General features: G+C 46.2%; 1 protein-coding gene across 6 annotated transcripts in view; it reads left to right on the forward strand.

Moving 5' to 3' along the window:
• Positions 1-2,376, forward strand: part of COL6A3 (collagen type VI alpha 3 chain) — a 91,377-nt gene extending 89,001 nt beyond the window's left edge. For all 6 annotated transcript variants that reach the window (XM_017890346.1, XM_017890348.1, XM_017890349.1 and 3 more), the window contains 2 exons: positions 675-839; positions 1,581-2,376. In XM_017890346.1, the coding sequence (XP_017745835.1) occupies positions 675-839; positions 1,581-1,621 (206 nt within the window). In that variant the 3' untranslated portion in view covers positions 1,622-2,376. The remainder of the gene's footprint in view (positions 1-674; positions 840-1,580) is intronic.
• The last annotated feature ends 16,385 nt before the right edge of the window (positions 2,377-18,761 follow it).

Below are 18,761 nucleotides of genomic sequence, written 5' to 3' on the forward strand. Positions count from 1 at the left end.
GCTTCTCTTCTTCAAAATAGCTCTGCTCTGTGACATTTTTGCCGTCATGAATTTTACATCGGTGCTAGCTCTTCATTTTACGCGTTTCATTTGGCAGGTCACAAAGGCCCTTGGCTACCACACATGCATGCGTACACACACACACACACTCATAAAGGATTTTCTTTTGTGCTTTACCTTTAATTTTCAGTCTACTTGGCTTGTAATGAAAGGTAGAACCTTATTTTTGATCTATATTCCAACAGAATCAAATTTCCTTTTTGCCAAGAAATATAAAACCCTGAGGTTTTAAAATTCGGTTTCTTTTCTGGGGATTTAACATGGAAGGATTTGGAGGGCAAATGGCCCAGTGATTGGAAAGGAGAAAAACAATTCATTTCATTTAAAATTATTCAATAACCATTGCCAACATTTGGGATTCTGAGTGCTGTTTATGAAGCCCTTTCATTGATACAATTTCATCTATCTCTCACAATGCTGTAAGTGATTCCTATGTCCATATGGCAGCGAGGAAATGGAAATTTGAGCAGGTTTAGGGAGTTTTCACCTGGAAGGAAGCTCTTCCTTTTTCTCCTTCTACCCACAGTAGGTTCATCAAACTATCAACCCCGGCACTGGGAGCAGAGTAACACACATGTTCTCATTAATGTCCTTTTCTCATGTTGTTATTAAAGATATATGCAAGTTGCCAAAAGACGAAGGAACTTGCAGGGATTTCATATTAAAATGGTACTATGATCCAAACACCAAAAGCTGTGCAAGATTCTGGTATGGAGGTTGTGGCGGAAACGAAAACAAATTTGGATCACAGACAGAATGTGAAAAGGTTTGCGCTCCTGGTGAGTGATTCTTCCTTGTGTTTACGGCTTTTGCAAATAAGAGAAGAGATTCAGGGCAATAAGTCACCTTGAAAAATAGTAGAAGTGCAATTATAATACATATGAAAAAGAAGATAAATTGTATCCTCAGATAAGTAAGAGGTTCAAATACAACCCATGGCATTTCTTTTGAATTCCTATGTTGGGTTTCTAAAACATACTTGTCCCTCGTCATTCTTCAGAAATGTTATTAAGTTGCTGTTATTTGTAAAATATTGCACCAAAAATGATTCCTGCGAAAATAATATGATGAACAACTACAGATAACACCAAAGATCAATAACCCCCACAAATTTATCTTTAAATAACTTTGCTTCCCATAAATAACAATGTTGTCACTGGGGCCATCCAGTATCTCCATTGTATTGCACAGTTCAACTGGTAATAAAATAAACACTTTGAACAGACCCTGGGGTCAGTGCCAGAATGGGGAGAGTTCCGTTCGTATAAAGGCCTGGTACATGGTGCAGGGCAAAAGAATGGAATCAGATTTCACAGACATCCCCAGCCCCAGGCCAAGAAGGTCACAGAGGACCACTGATGGTACTGAGTAGAAAAGTGAGACAGGTGATGGAAACCAGAGGCTGCGGGACTGTGTCATGATAATGACAGTGCCCTTTTGGGTCAGTAATGTGGCTTTTCCTCTCCTCTCTTGACTCCTCACCTCACCCCACCCCACCCACCCCCTCTCTCGACGCTCAGTGCTTGCCAAACCTGGAGTCATCAATGCGATGGGAACCTAAGCGTGGCTGGCCAACATCATATACCTCTTGAAGAAGAAGGAGTCAGCCGTCGCCAGCTCGTCTCTGCAGAAGCTCCGGGTGTAGATTCCCTTGCACTGTATCATTTCATGCTTTGATTTACACTCGAACCGAGGAGGGAACATCCTGCTGCATGACCTATCAGTATGGTGCTAATGTGTCTGTGGACCCTCGCTCTCCGTCTCCAGGCAGTTCTCTCGAATACTTTGAATGTTGTGTAACAGTTAGCCACTGCTGGTGTTTATGTGAACATTCCTATCAATTCAAATTCCCTCTGGAGTTTCATGTTATGCCTGTTGCAGGCAAATGTAAAGTCTAGAAAATAACGCAGATGTCACGGCTACTCTATATACTTTTGCTTGGTTCATTTTTTTCCCTTTTAGTTAAGCATGACTTTAGATGGGAAGCCTGTGTATCGTGGAGAAACAAGAGACCAACTTTTCATTCCCTGCCCCAATTTCCTGGATTAGATTTCAAGCTAATTTTCTTTTTCTAAAGCCTCTAACAAATGATCTAGTTCAGAAGGAAGCAAAATCCCTTAATCTACATGCACCGTTGGGACCAATGCCTCAATTAAAGAATTAAAAAAAGTTGTAATAGAGAATATTTTTGGCATTCCTCTAATGTTGTGTGTGTGTGTGTTTTTTTTTTTTTTGGCGGGGGGAGGGGATTTATTTTAATTTTAAAATTTTAGGAAATTTATACAAAGAAACTTTTTAATAAAGTATATTGAAAGTCTCCTGAGTGTGGCGTTCTTGGCTGTCTTGTTTCCATAGCAGCGATGATCAGAATCACCCCTAGGCTCGGGATGCTGAGCTCGGTTCTGGTCCCATGGACCTGGGCAACATCCTTTTGTTTCCAGTGGAGGAGGCAAAAGAGCTTTATCAGCCAGTGTGCAAAGAGACCGGGTGGAGACAAGCATCCCCCGCTTTGTGGATTCAGCCCCACACGCTCCAGTGCTCCATGGCCAAGTGGAAGGTGTTCCTGCTGCTGGGTCCTGGCAGTGTTTCTGATTTTCGGAGCCAGGCTGGCTTCCATCTTTTCCTCTAACTCTTGGTTGCCCCCAGAGCCTCAGCCTCCTCCCTTGTTCCTCTCCACAGTGATCCTTTCCCAGGGGGTTGATTTGCTCCCTCTCACAATGGCTGAGAGATTCAGTGTTTCCCCACAACCCCCTACCCCTTTCCTGGAGTCTCAAAGACAAAGCACAAGATCTTTCATTTTTTTGTTTTTCTTAAAGACTTTTTTTTTCTGTCTTCAGAAATAATACAAGAAACCAACACATGCATGCTCAGGTGGCACTTGAGTTCCACTTACGAAGGAAACAACTTATTGGATAAAATACATATGTCCTGACAAGTGCTGAGGGTGGAATTACAGGAAACTTGGGTGTCAGCAAAACTGTTTTATGTGGAATCAGGGGATGAATTTGCCAGTTGGTCTATTGGGAAAGGAGAGAGGAGTGTGGCCCTTTTCAGAAGCACTACTTAGTCCTCACAAGGCCGCCATGACCTTCTCCCCAGTCCTCTTCTATGTCAACAGCTACCATGGTGTGCTGAGGTCAGTGTGCTCTGAGTGGTGGCCCTTAGTGACCAACCCTGGGAAAGTGGAATCCGCCAGGCACCCAACACCAGCCTCTTACAGGAACTTGAGCAGCAGAGGGCTCTGGGCCCAGCTCCCATAGCGATGGACCGAGTGCTGCGCTTCCCAAGGGATCCCCCCCGTATTGACTTGATCTGCTATGGACCTAAAATGAGCATCGCAATCTGGTTTTCCTTTTTGGGTTCCTCTGGAAGCAGCTCCTGGGACTAAGGATATGGGTGTGAGTGGTTTATTTGGGAGGTGAAGGAAGTCACAGAGTGGCTGAGAAATGGAGAGTGAGACAAGGAAGGGGAGAGCACTGTTAAGAGGTGTATAGTCAGCGTCCACTGTGGGTGCCCAGAGCCTAATCCCTCGGGGAAACCCTGGGAGCACCTGTGGCACTGCGCCTCGTAGCCCAGCAGAGGGGTGAAGGAGCTGGGGTGAAGTTTCCACGGGTCACTGAGACATTCATGCTCTGGTCCTCTTGGCTTGCAGGCACGCTGACAAAGGGGCCTTCTGTGGTGTAAGAAAATGTTCTTGGCAAAGACCTGCAGATACTCATGTGTAGAACTCAGGGGAGTAGTCAGGCCGAAGGTACAGGAGTAGGACACAATATTTGTAACATCCCTAGATGGTCTGCTCAAGGCATGTTACAATAGACTGGAGCAGGGCCCATCATTGGGAGACTCACTTCCAAGGGCTCCAGAGGTGGAACCCTCTCTCCCTTTCCACCTCCTATTGCCAGCACGCCCATCCCTGCCATTCTTGGTTCACTCTATCCATGCATAGCTTCTCTGTACATGTCCCTGGGCTGCTCAAGGTCGCTGGGACAATCACACCCACTGTCTCACCTGAGTCAGGAGAAGCAGGAAGTGACGGAAGTCCAGGTGAGTGGCTGGTTAAGCTGTGTGTGCTGCTAACCTGGGGGTAACGCAAGGTGCTCAGGCGGTGGATGAGCGGTTTTCCCATTTATTCCCACAGAACAAATACAACAAAATCCTTCGTTGCATCATCTGTTCTAACTTAGGGTTCCGCAAAACATGATCTGAGCTGCAGGATTCCTGACCCCTTGACAGCTCGTGGATTTCTCTTCCCCAGACGCGTCTTCTGCCAGACTATGCCAAGGACTGTGTCCTTCCTTGAACCCTGACACGTCCCTGATCCTAACATCCGCTCAGCTCTCTCTGGGGAAGCCTCCAGCCTGGCCTGTGGAAGGTGACCTGCCAGTAAAGAACACCTGTTTTGGATTTTGTGACTAAGAAATAAACTTCTATTGAGGTAAGAGACTGAGGTCTTGGGCTGCTCTAGCAGCTGGTGTGACCTTAACGAACACAGCACACCTTTATCCAGAAGCCTTTGTGGGTCAGGTGCTGTTCTCGGTGTTTCACCCACATCTTAGGTGGTGCCGTTCAGTAGTGGTCATTGTTCTGGTTTTAGAGATGATGAAACAGAGGGTCAGAGTGGTCCAGTTCACCCAGCTATGTTCTAATGGAGGATTCTGGTGACCCAGAAGCCCTCGAGAGCTCCAAGGTTGGCTCCTGTGGCACCCTCGCTGCCATTCTCTAGACATTTCTGGCTGTTTCTCTGGAAGTCAGATCTGAGCCATGTGTCTTTTCCGAGAACAAAGCATGCCCTTTGCATGACCCTCCCCAAGACCTTCCATCACTCTCAGACAGCGAGTCTCTATCCTTCTCCTTCCTTTCATTGTAGTCTTTTCCATCTCTTCTCATTGTCCTGAGCTGCTCTGGCTTAGGGAAGAACTTGGAGAAGCTGGGGACTCTGGCACATGTTGAGGGCTTGTGCAGAAGGTGGCCTGGGCTGAGTACGGCCTGCCTGGGCTCCAAGGCCGAGTCACGAGGATGTCTTTGTGCTCAACTGTGAGCACATCTCAATCCTTTCAGCAGCAGCTTTGCTGGGTTTTTAAATACAAGTGCTTTCTACTTTTATTCCCTCTTAACAATTTTCTGCATGATTAAAAAGAAATCACAGCACTTATGAATGGGTGCCAGCCTTTTGTAGAAAGCCAGTGTTTTGAACCCTCAAGAACCATTTTAAATTTCTTCCCCCATGGCGATTCATTTTTAGGAGATGGTTCGTATTTTCCCGCCAAATTTCCCTGGTGGTCAGATTTCCAGTGGGACCTAGCTGCTCTGCTTGAGCCAGGCTCTCAGGGTTCCACCTATCTGGGTGTGGCTTCCAGAGAAGCTGGGGACTGCCGACACTGCCAGGCCAGGGGGTCCGGTCCAGAGGCTGCCCTCTGCCATATCCCTCTTCGGTTTAGTTTGGGTCTGAGCTTTGCTGCTGCCCGTGCCTCCCCTTCCCTGGGAGCTGAATACTGATGGTAAGCCGCTGTAAGATCCATGGAATTCCTGGGGTCTTCTTGTTTTCTTGGAATCATGCTCTCCAGCATTGGGCCACCCCTCAGCATTCCCGAGACCCCATGCAGAGCCAGTTCAGAAATCCTTTTCCATGGTATTCCCGATTATTCGACCCAAATTTATGGTGGGCATAAAGTTGCTAAAGACCAAAACACCAAATAAGTAGTATTTTGGAATCTAGTTGTCAAAGCTTGAAGGCATTTGGTCACAAGTGATGGGAAAAGGCCAGCGATTCAAGGGCCTCTGTGCACGATGGGGACACCACCCAAGTATCGCTCAACCTGGAAAGCTGATATTGTTTTCCTGCCTATGTCAGATGTCTCTGTGAAAATCATGCTGCTGTTGCCAAAAGGTCATCTGAGAGAAGGTATTTGGGCATCTGCAAAGGGAGCTGGCTATGCATGTTTGATTTCAAGAGAATAGTAAATTCCCAGCATTTACATGAATTTTATAAGAGATGTTAGAAACAGAAATAGCAAAATAAAAAGAAATTGGTGGAACTTGTATATCTAGGAAAGAATATTTGTTTTGAAAGACTCCATTTAAAACAGTCACATTTGATAGGAGCTGTTGTTGAAGGGTTGACTCGTCATTTGTAAACCAGCCTTATTTCGAGTTCCCCAAAAGCAGATCCTGACCAAGTTTTGGCTGCAGTTATTTGTTTGGGAAGGTGTGTGGGAAGGACAAATGAGGCCACTGAGAAGCAAGACAAAGAAGTGGGCAAGTCAAGGGATGGTGCATTAACAAAAGCATGTTATCCTTGAGAGCAACTGGGGCTCAGTCCCCCTGGAAACCCACTGAGAAATTGGGGAGAATGCTATGAGGAACAGAAAGCTGGGCGTTTATGGACTGACCCTCATCTCTTTTTGGGTGGAGGTTGTAGTAGTCACCATTCTCTAGAGGTATAGGACTAATAGGATAGATGTATATATGAAAGGGAGTTTGTTAAGGAGTATTGACTCACACGATCGCAAGGTCCCACAACAGGCCGTCTGCAAGCTGAGGAGCAGGGAAGCCAGTATGAGTCCCAAAACCTCAAAAGTGGGGAAGCTGACAGTGCAGCCTTCAGTGTGTGACCAAAGGCCCGAGAACCCCTGGCAAACCATTGGTGTAAGTCCAAGAGTCCAAAAGCTGACGAACTCAGAGTCTGATGTGTCAGGGCGGGAAGCATCCGGCACGGGAGAATGATGAAGGCGGGAAGACTCAGCCAGTCTCGTCCTTGCACGTTCTTCTGCCTGCTTTATTCTGGCTGCACTGGCATCTGATTAGATGGTGCCCAAACAGACTGAGGTGGGTCCGGCTCTCCCAGGCCACTGACTCAAATGTTAATCTCCTTTGGCAGCACCCTCACAGACACACCCAGGATCAATACTTTGCATCCTTCAATCCAGTCAAGTTGACACTCACAGGGGTTGACCTGGGGACATTACACACCAGCATTTTGAGGCTACCCTGCACACACTGTTGCTAGAAAAGTCCTCGGCAGAGAAGCAGAGCGATGTGGGCCACTGAGGTGGAGTGCTGTCAGCACACCTGGAACCAGCCAGCACAGCTGCAGGGGGGCTCAGAGGTGGGCCGAGGAGCAAGGCATAAACAGCATCAGCAATCAGCCAGTTTGAACATGAACCTATAGAAGTGGAAGTGTCTTTAACATGAAGTTGATTAGAGAGGGTTGTCTAGATGAGGATGGTAATAGAGACACATTGTCCACTCCTGATTACTCTGATGGAAAGAAATGAGGTGATTCGTGCATTAAGCACAGCTTTTGAGCTCTTAAACCATAGGCCGCGGTATGCCCAGCATTCTACCAGATGGGGGTCAGAAAATGTCTGGTAAAGGACCCTGCCAGTGGCCAGTGGTTTTGGGGCTCCAGCAAGAGCCACAGAGCCTGTGCTGTGTCTATGAATTTCAGCCGTGGCTAGGGCTGCCCAGCTCCCTTGTTCCTTTCCATTTGTGGAACTGAACCTGATTTGCTAGCCTTCCCATTCTTGCTATAAACTGCTCAATATTTTTCCAATAATTCAATTTTCTTCATATGTTAACCAGATTAAGTTTGTCACTTGCAGCCTAGAGCCTGGACTGGTATGCAGTCTTTCATTCAATCGCTTATTCAACAAACATTTTCTGAGCACCTAACATGTGCCAGGTATTAGACAAGGCACTGGGGACACAGGGGTGAACAGCACACACTTCTTCCTCTTGTGTTCCTTACATGGCAAGAGAAGTAGGTGGCAAACACACAAAACCCTCAGTAAATAAGGACATATGAGCTGCAGTGGAGGCTGTCTGATGAGCTACTGCATGTTTAAGGCAAGCCTTTTGAAGAGTTGATTTATGAGCTAAAATTTAAAAACTAAAATTAAAATTAAGAAAGAGAAGCCAGCACAGTGGTTTCTGTCTGTAATCCTAGCACTATGGGAGGCCGAGGCAGGTGGATCACCTGAGGTCAGGAGTTCAGGACCAGCCTAGCCAACATGGTGAAAACTCTCTATAAAAATACAGAAAATAAATATAAAAATAAAAATAAGTTAACTGGGCATGGTGGCACATGCTTGTAATCCCAGCTCCTAGGGAGACTGAGGCAGGGGAATCACTTGAACCCGGGAGGCAGAGGTTGCAGTGAGCCGAGATTGCACCACTGCACTCCAGCCTGGCAACAGAGCGAGACTCCATCTCAAGAAACAAAAAACAAACAACAAAAAATCCCAAGACAGCCACCTTTGAGAAGACCTGAAGGACGATTCCAAATCCAGAGAGGGGCTGGATCTGAGGTCCTGGGTAGAGAAATGACTGTGACATGTTTGAGCAACAGCAAGATGGCCAGTGTGACTGGAGCCAAGCAAATAAGTGGATAAATTTTTGGAGTTGAAGTCTGAGAGAGAACGGCCAAGTCACATCCCATAACTGTTTCATAACTAAGGAGCTTGTGGATTTTACTTTAATGTGATAGAAAGCCACTGGGAGCTTTGAGCCAGGCAGTCTTGGGTGTGACATGTGATTCTTTCGGGGGCGGGGTAGTCAATCAAAACTTCTGTCATGCGTATTAGAACTTGGGATGTTTATTGAACTTTCAAGTGGTGATACGAGGAAGGCAGTTGAAGTTCAGAGGAGAGGGTGGGGCTAGGGATATACATTCAGCAGTTTGGAAATATACAATATTCGAAGCCTAGATTTATGGTGAGATTTCCTTGTTTGAGAGTGTAGATGAAGAGGGACAGGGAGTCAGGAAAGGCCTCTCTGCGCCCTGGCAGAGAAGACAGGCTTGGTGAAAGAGGCTGAGGAGGAGTGTTTGCAGAAATAAGAAGAGAATCAGTAGAGACAGGTGTCATGCATGGACAGTGTTGGGAGAAGTTGTGTCAGAAAGAACAGAACAATCACCTGTGCTGAATGCTGCTCATGGTTTAGAAAACAGAGAGCAGGAAGGAGGGAGTATTCTTGGGGCTGTGGTGTGTAGTGTGTTAGGATGCTCTCAGCAGCCAGGAACTGAAACCCCATCTCGTGTTGGCTTAGACCATGAAGTCACTGGGTGTCCCCGTTTCACAGAAATCCAGAGCGCAGGCTGTGGGACGAGTCAAAGACACCATCAAGGACCCAGGTGTTCCCATCTCTCTGGGCTATTTTCAGCTTGGGCTCCACTCTCAGGCTGGTAACAAGACAGTCTCATGTGGACACAATGATACTTAAAGGAAGAAGCAAGACCATCCTTTCTGTGGCTTTTCTCCAGAAAGCTCCCCTGCAGATGTCCCCTGGCATTCCATTAGTTGGAAATGGGTCGCATGCCTCTAAGCCAGTGTTGGGAATAAGAATAGAATCCGTGGATCACCTGGGGTCAGGAGTTTGAGATCTGCCTGGCCAACATGGTGAAACCCCGTCTCTACTAAAAACACAAAAATTAGCCGGGCATGCATGGTGGTGTGCACCTGTAATCCCAGCTATTTGGGAGGCTGAGGCAGGAGAATCACTTGAACCCAGGAGGTGGAGATTGCAGTAAGCCCAGATCATGCCACTACACTCCAGCCTGGGTGACAGAGCGAGACCAAAAAAAAAAAAAAAAAAAAAAAATCCCTCTTAATTTAAATAAACCCACTCCTGTGGAGAGGCACAGGAACCTGAGGGCCTCGGGCTCTGGTGGGGAGGATGTGGGAGGACTGCGTTCATCACTGCGCCTGTATAAGTTCATGTGTATGCAGCCATGACACACAGTCATCAGTGACATTTAAGAGCCTGTAGTTCACCCTGTGGTATAGGCATCACCTTCCCAACCAACCTCCTTGATAGTTTCCAAAAGAGGCAAAACAGCAGAAACAAAGCTTTCTAGTTTTTGTTTAAGGGAAGCACTTAAAGTAATGAGACTTAATGACACCTAAAGTCTGTTGTGGTTTCCTCACTGTGGGACAGGAAAACTGGGTCCTTATGTGACTGTCAACCCATCTGCCTCAACTGGACAATGACTTTGCTGACTCTCTAGGTTTGAAGGCTGGGAGTCTGTGCCCATCATCCTAGCCACACTTTTCTCCCACCTTCTTCATTTGCTGGTGTCCTTCATTAATTCCTGGGCCAGGTCTAATGCTTGTGACCTAGGACAGTGCTTTGAAAAACAGTACGAAGTTTGAGTACATGTTTAGGGCTGTGCAGAAGGACCTCAAAAATGTCTCTATCTTTGTTTTCCGTGAGGCAAAAGAGGACTTTGGCAATAGATTGCCTGGCCCTTATCTATACACAATGAGTCGTTTGTTGAATTTCCCACCTCATGAGGGGGAATCAGCTACTCAGAGTAAGACACAACTTCAGGGTAAGAAAGATAAATATTAACCATTTCCAGAAACAACTTATGCGTGTTTACTGATATTCAGAATCAAGGTCTCAAATTAGAATATATTCGAATTCTGTTTTATTCTATTCTGTTCTAGTCTGTTTAAGAATATATTCAGAAAACTGTTTCTGTCCACGAGGTTTGCCCTGGGAAAAGCTTGAGCTGAGGCCTGGGTCTGCTTAGCATCAAGTTGTAACCGGCTGGCCAAACCACTTTGATTTGTGAAGTAAATGTTGGAGGGGAATTTATATGAGTGGCTCTAGAGTCTCTGCCACAAATAAATCACACAGGGATCGCTTTTCCTGAGACGACCGGAATGCAATGGAACAATCGGCTCAAACCCCTGTCCTTATTTGAATTTCAAGATAAAAATCCATTTTCACCTACGGCAAGTTCATAAGCAGACTTCTGTTAGTTCGCTCGCTCCTAAAGAGCTCTCTAGGATGGAAATCCGTTCCCGTCCCAGGATCCATGCTCCTGGCCCTGTGGCCGTGTGATCCGAATTTCTCTTGCCTTTTAAGGAAACAGGCTCTGCTGCTGGCCTTGGTTCAGCCGCTGCATTCCAGCCTGCACACATGGAACGCATTGCCTGCCGCTGAGCAGGACAGCCTCGCCAGCGTGGCAGAGAGCAGCACTAAAAATAGCGGGGTGCAGCTCCGCAGGCTCTGCTGCGCAGCCTGGCTGTCTTCTGTGGAAGCGGAGGCACTGTGTGCGGAGCCTCATCAGGACTCGGCTGATTCCCTTGTTTGGCTGAAGTTGTTACTTAAACCCCAACCCAAATTAATTGTTGATTTTCAGAGAAAGGGCACCATCCTGAAGCCCCTCAGGGTCACTCGCTTTGTGACCTCCCTGAGTGCGAGACATAGGCCTCCTTAGGCTCCAGGAGCAGGAGTGGGATTCTCACTAGACAATTTCAAAGTGGGCAAAACGTATAATAACAGGGGATGTACTGGCAGCCAGAGCAGCCACTGTGACGATGGCTCAGAGACCACCCTCAGCCTCAGTCCCTTGGGGTCCTTTTGGAGCTCGTGGTCTAGGTGGAGTCACAGTCTTGTGTCTTCAAGGACTGGGTGGGTCTCTTGGGCAGAGGAGGAGCAAGGTACTACGGACTGCTGGGGCTTGAGGCAAATAAAGAAGATGTGTCCATCCTAAAGGCATTCAGGTTTGAAGACTTGAATACACTCCTGCCAAATAAATGTCTTCTGGGCAAATCTAGCCCTTGAGCCACCAGTTTGCAATCTCTGGTTTAGAGGCACTGGGTTAAATGCACCGCTAAGTACATGTTTCTGTGTCTGGTCTTCTGTAGAGTGCTGTGCAAAGCTTCATCTGGCCTGGGAATGAACACCCTTGCCCTTGACCAAAAGATCATTGAGCATGACCCCAACCGAAAGACTGTACAGATGACAGACCTAGGTTTTATAGTGAATGCACAGGTGTTTAGGCGTGAGAGTGGACGGAGTTGTCTGAAGGTCCTGTTGTGTTAAGTAGGCTGTTTCTATGAAGAATAAGCAGAGTTCTTGACACAATGCAGGTGTGTGTTGTGGATGTGCTGCTGAACCCGTGCCACAAGGAAAGAGGAGACCAAGCTTTATTAGGCACCAGATGCCGAGGAAGCTTCCATAAATGGAGAGCCTGAAGAAAGCAGCTTCTAGAAGGAAAGCTTCAGGCCAGGTCCTCCAGCTCAAACTAGCCTTGGAGATTTGGCCTATACTGGTCATCACCCTATCTGGTAATTAAAAAATCCAAGCAGATCCAAGAATGATCATGCTAGCACAGGTGTATGTGTAAGTTCTAACGTCTGGTAACCATTTTGGTGTGTAGTTACCAAGCAGTGGTCTGTGCTATGGAATGTGCATCCACAAGGATGAATGCATTAGAGTTTCTGTCTATCCGGCCTAGCAGGGGAAACAGATGTATAAACAATGACTGCTGTGCAAAATGACAGGAGCTTTGATGAAGGCATGCATGCCATTGAGAGGCCCTCTGTGAACCACGCACTGTGAAAAGCAGTGGGGATAAGAAAATGAAAAATCTTGGTCCTTGCTCTTAAATAGCATTTAGAGAAAGATGCACAGGCAAGTAAAGACAAGATAATATTTGTTCCAGTTGAGGTGAGGGTGAAGACTGGGAGTTGAGGAGAAACACATTCAAGTCTACTCAACAGCACCTGGGGAGACTGAGTAGTGGTGCTGGCATTTCAGCAGGGGTGAAAGGATGAGATGTCTCTGCATGGTGAGTGCTTGGGCACGTGCAAATGCTTGACATCTCTAGAGAGAGGGGGTTATTTAGGGGCATGACCTTTGTCATTGGGGACCTTCCTGGGATCATGGAGATGTGGCAGGACTGACAGCTGACAAATAGGTCTTGAAGGGCCCTGTCTGTCATACAAAGGAGTTTATGTTTAAGACAGCACAGAGGGAGGAACATTGACTACAGGTTTAGGGAAGCAGAGGACACGATTGCATTTCAGTATCCAGGACACTCTACTCTCCATTTTCCCTTATAATGAACTATTAGGTTTATGTCAAGTGGAGCAGGGAGGCCGTGAGCAGTCTGTAGAGAGAGATGTGAAGGCTTTCCTCAGGGCTGTAGCCCTGGGCATGGGAAGGGGTGGGGGATTGAAGAGATGAGAAGGAGACAATGAGGGGATCCAGGCTGGTGGCTGACTAGATGTGTCTGGTGAGGAGAGGGCTGAGCGACAAAGGTGCCCAGCTGTCTGGGTGGATGGTGGAACCGTTCTTGAGACAGGGGACACGTGATGAGCTATGCAATGGTCAAGAAAATAATGCATCCTGCTTTTGAGTCCTTATGGGGTGTAACCTAATTAGCCAGCAGTTAGATCCAGTCATCCAAACAGAGGGAGGAAGTCGGCTGGATGCTAGAGATTCGGGAGGAATCCCTACAACACCGAAGACTTGGATTCAAATGCTGTCACCCAGAGAGAATGTGTAGTGAGCAAAGAGAGGCCAGGGCCGTTGGGGAGTGTCTGCCTTTCGGGATGGACACAGGGATGGGGCCTTCAGCAGGTTTCAAGCGGAATGGAAGAGAGGAAGTGGGAGGCGGGAGGGTGGATTCTGGAAACCAAGAGTGGGGGTAGGAGAGAACATCAAGGAGAAGAATGTGGCCAGCAGTGTCCAGTATTCGGCAGTCCTTCCTAATGAGATCATGGTTGTGTTTCTCGTGACTGATTTTGATTCTGCAGCCTGGTTTTCATAAACTCCTGATCTTTCTTAGGTGTGTGTGTACCACAGTCACATCGTCTCATTTTCTTGGACACCTGTGTCGTTTCTACTTTTTCACTACACAGCGATGGCACACTTTTATCACAACATAGTGAAGAGTAACATTTGCATAGGTATTTACCCAGTTCTCTTTTTGTTACTTCAGGACAAATGATAAGAAATGAAATATGTGCATCCAAGATGGCTCTTGGTTTTAAGTCTTTTGGGATGCACCATCAAACTGCCAGCTAGAGAAGCCACACCAATTTATACTCCCACTAATGGTCTTTTATTTTATTTTATTTTATTTTTGAGACGGAGTCTCGCTCTGTCGCCCAGGCTGGAGTGCAGTGGCCGGATCTCAGCTCACTGCAAGCTCCGCCTCCCGGGTTTACGCCATTCTCCTGCCTCAGCCTCCCGAGTAGCTGGGACTACAGGCGCCGGCCACCTCGCCCGGCTAGTTTTCTGTATTTTTTAGTAGAGACGGGGTTTCACCGTGTTAGCCAGGATGGTCTCGATCTCCTGACCTCGTGATCCACCCGTCTCGGCCTCCCAAAGTGCTGGGATTACAGGCTTGAGCCACCGCGCCCGGCCGGTCTTTTATTTTTTATATAATTTTTTGTTTTTGTTTTTGAGACAGAGTCTTGCTCTGTCATCCAGGCTAGAGTGCAGTGGTGTGATCTCAACTCACTGCAACCTCTGTCTCCCAGGTTCAAGTGATTCTCGTGCCTCAGATTCCTGAGTAGCTGAGATTACAGATGCCCACCAGCACGCCCGGCTGAAATTTTGTATTTTTAGTAGAGACAGGGTTTCGCCATATTTGCCAGGCTGGACTCAAGTGATCCGCCCGCCTTGGCTTCCCAAAGTGCTGGGATTACAGGTGTGAGCCAATGCACCCGACCCATTAATGCATCTCTCATGTAAAAATATGTTCATTTTACTAAATCTTTGCTGTTAATTTGATTTGTGAAATTGATGTTGCATTATTTTGATTGGTTAAAATTACTAGTGAAGTTAAAATTTTAAACAATTTGTTCTAAACAAAAACAACAACAGCAAAAACAAACAAACAAACAAAACCAACAGCAACAGAAACAATAGCTCTATAGCTCTTCTGGGATGGAGGGGATTGAGGGATTGAGCTCCATGCCTGGCTCACAGTGTCACATTTAATTCTTCCCGCACTGATGGGAGCTTTGCATTTTGTAGATGGGCAACAGAGGCTCTGAGAGGTTTTGTAATTGCCCTTAGTCACACAGCTGCTTTTGAATTCAACCCAGTCTGAAAGTCAGACAAACAGCTTGGGCCCTTCCCTCCCCTCCCCTCCCCTCCCCTTTCTTTTCTTTTCTTTCAGATGGAGTATCTGTCACCCAGGCTGGAATGCAGTGGTACAATCTCGGCTCACTACAACCCCTCCTCCTGGGTTCAAGCAATTCTCCTACCTCAGCTTCCCAAGTAGCTGGGATTACAGTCACCTGCCACCATGCCTAGCTAATTTTTGTATTTTTAGTAGAGATGAGGTTTTATCATGCTGGCCAGGCTGGTCTCAAACTCCTGACCTCAGGTGATCCACCAGACTCGGCCTCCCAAAGTGCCGGGATTACAGGTGTGAGCCACCGTGCCCAGACTGTTTTACTTTTGGCCTATTTATTGTTCTGTTTTAAAGATTTCTTTACTGATTGAGTTACTTTCACAAATATTACTAATTTTAAAGTACTTATCATTTTCCTTTTATTTACATGGCTTTAAATTTTTCTGAACTCATATCTTTTAATTTTTTTTCCCTGACAAAGTTCATCTCTGCTGCTGTGCTTATAAATGCCATCTTGAATTCCAGGTTAAAAAACACTAGAGTGGATGCAGTTCAGTTGTCTGCTCAGCCCCATGCCTCTTCTCTGATAATGGCCCCCTGACATCCCCACCCCACTCCCCTAATAATGTGGGCTCCAGGAGCCGGGTTTTGCTCAATGAACCACAGCAAAGGACAAAATCCGAGGGTGAACTGGTAATTTCCAGGAGCAAACTGAATCTCAATAGTCATATTAGGCAGTCGGGCTTAGGAGTGGCTGACGCTCAGAGATGTCAGGCTGTGACTCATACATGGATACCACAACCTGAAATTGAGAGGCAACTCACCAGGGTTCCGCTGCCAGGGAAACCTCAAGTGGGTGAACTGAGGACCCAGGGCTCTCAGCACTCAGGTCATCCTTGGGTTCAAAAACCAATGGGTCAACCGCAGCTCTCAGTGGCCTGCCAAGGAGAAAAAGAGAGGTTGACAAATATCCCAAACATCAGGGCACAGCACCACCATGGCATAACAGCGCCCCTCGCGACCGAATGCCCAGACATGAGCGTTTCCTCCTCTTGTGAGGGGCATGGGAGAAATGGCCATTGGTGTCCACCCAAGAGTTTAGGCTTCTTTTTGTTAGGGTCTGGAAGAGTGCCTTATTTGGTTGAAACACGCAGGGACTAGGAGATCTAATAAGGCTGCTTGTGAGTTATACAAGCAGCCCAGAAGCTGTGCAGCAAAAGTCCTGGACTTACTATGAGGTTGATGAGAAGAGGAGGGGAGGTGAGAGCAAAGCCATCTTCATTTCCCAAAGCACTCCAGGTCTGATTCAGTCCCATGAGGGCCTTTCACAGAAAGAGCAATGAGAATATCATAAATTATAATGAACTCACTTTCTATATCATTTAGCTTGAAATCTTTTCTGTTACTTATAACCACATGGAAAATCATAAGAAATCACCCGTATTTTCTCCTAGTATTTTTAAATTTAAATTTTATTTAATTTTAAATTTAAATATTTGAGATGTGGACTGTTTTTGGTGGGAGGTCTAAGGTAGGAATATTATTTTTTTTCCAAATTATCAATCAATTGTCCCAGCACCATCTGTTGGTATACTATCATATCATTTTGCTATAAATGGTATTTTGATATTAATTTCCAACATTTGTAGCTCCTATTTTTCTTACTAAGCATTTCTATCTTCACTGAGAGTCTCATCCATTGTTTTTTGATATTAGATTCTTAATTTAGATGTTAAGCAGTCATGTTATATACTATGTTATACGTATTTATGTTATTTTTCTCTTTTAATTTATTGAGGTTTTTACAATTAGTAATAAATGTTGAATTTTAGCAAAAGTATTTTTTTTTAGATTAGAAGTTCAGGAATTTTCTTCTTTATTTCTTTGAAAATTTATTCTAACCTGTTCCTAACTTCTCCTCAAGGCAGAACAATCCTGCTGAACAATTATTGTTTTGGAATATCTAGTAGGTCAGGCTAAGGCTACACTTCACACGAGACCATGATGTTGCTTGATAAGTATGAAACATCCTCTCATTTGACTTTCTGGCAAGTTCGTGAAGACAGTCACACTTGTCAAAATGCTCCAGGGATTTCATCATCTTTCCCTTAGATGTTTAAGATGTCTTGTTGCGAGTCACTGATAATGTCACCGATTTTGTTAACTTTTCCCTTTTCAGTGATAACTGTTCTACCAGACTCTGTGACTCCAGAAGTCCTCTAATATGACTGTCACCTACTACACGAAATCTTACGTCCTTTGAAGAAGTTTGCAGTTAATTTGCATTGTATTTCTGTTGTGTTAATAGCCTCCTCCAATCAGGAAGAGAATGGTTGTGCCTGACACGGCTTGACTGAGTTACGGCAGCTTCAGTGTTAAGCAGGGAGAGGGGATGGCATGGGGGCTAATTTGGTAACTGGTCAGCTCTTCAGTGAATATTTTCTGGTTGAGAACAATTTTTGCCTCCCCCTGCAACCTGGTTGCTGAGAACACTCTGATACTTACGGTTCACTCAGAAATGAGGAGGGTATTGTGTGCGTGTGTGTGTTTTTTTTGGTAGCAATTGGTATAAATATTTATACAGGGAGAGACCAGGAGAAACTCCACTATGTTAAGAAGGACCCTGAGTATTAATAGATGAATGGATAAACAAAATGTGGTCTATCCATACAGTCGAGCAGTATTCAGCCTTAAAAAAGTAGGGGATTCTAACCCATGCTACCTACAACCTGGCTGAACCTTGAAGAGAAGAAAGCTAAATAAGCCAGTCAGAAAGGGACAAATACCGCACAATTCCTCTTATGGGAGCAACCTGAAATAGTCAAATTCATAGGGATAGGAAGTAGAACGGTGGTTTCCGAGGACTGAAAATAAAGGGGTAATGGGGAGTTCGTGTTTAATGGTCATGAAGTTTCAGTTTGGGGAGATGAGCAAACTTCTGGGAATGGATGAAGGTGGTGGTTACGCAGCAATGTGAATGTATAAATGTACTTAATGCCACTGAACTGGGCACTTACGGTTAAGATCTTCCCCCCTGCAACCCCCGCCAACATACACACAAGTGTGACCCGGCTGTGCTCTGCAAGTACAGAGAGAAAGCCATGAAAGACCAGGGAGGCTGGGCGGGGTGGGTGCTGTCGTGCACTGTCCAGACCCTCCTTCAGGATAGGACACTCATTTTTTCACTGCCAGGAGTGGTGACTGGTGGTGGCTTCCAGCTGACTCCCTCTCTGAGCATTACCCTTGGTCCCAGGTATTACCCAAGATTATGCCCCTTCCTTGGAGGCAGCCTGTGTCCAGTGACTGGTCATTAGTGGGTTCCAAGTCATGGCCCCCTCAACTGAGTCAACTCTGAAGCCCTTCCATTCTCAGGACTTCGTCTGAGATCAGCTGAGGCTCCATGCAACCGCACCATAGCCCATCTGTTCTCTGGCCTAGCCCACTTCTTTCTCCTCATCAGTGGCATTGATGCCATGAGTGCATCTCAAGGGTTCCATGCCAATCTCCACACTGGCTCAGTGAGCCCAACTGCAGCAGTAAGAAGCACTTAGTGGTGGGTGCCAGGCAACTCTGTAGTGAATGGGTGGCAGTGGGGACTTCTCCAGTGATGTGTAGCATATGTAAGGCATTGCCTCCTGTGCGCCCATACACTTTGAGTAAAAGTACAAGAAGTGGGCACAGTGTGAGATCGATGAGTTCAAAGTTGACTGCGACCAAAACAACAACATCTCATGCAAATGGCAGATCAAGGCTGGAGGCTAGTGGGGTGGAGAAAGTAGACATTTGGGTTTCAGCTGTTTTTGCACATAGCTGTTATTCC

The sequence above is a fragment of the Rhinopithecus bieti genome, unplaced genomic scaffold, assembly GCF_001698545.2.
Source record: "Rhinopithecus bieti isolate Rb0 unplaced genomic scaffold, ASM169854v2 scaffold_19482, whole genome shotgun sequence".
Taxonomy (NCBI): Eukaryota; Metazoa; Chordata; class Mammalia; order Primates; family Cercopithecidae; genus Rhinopithecus; species Rhinopithecus bieti.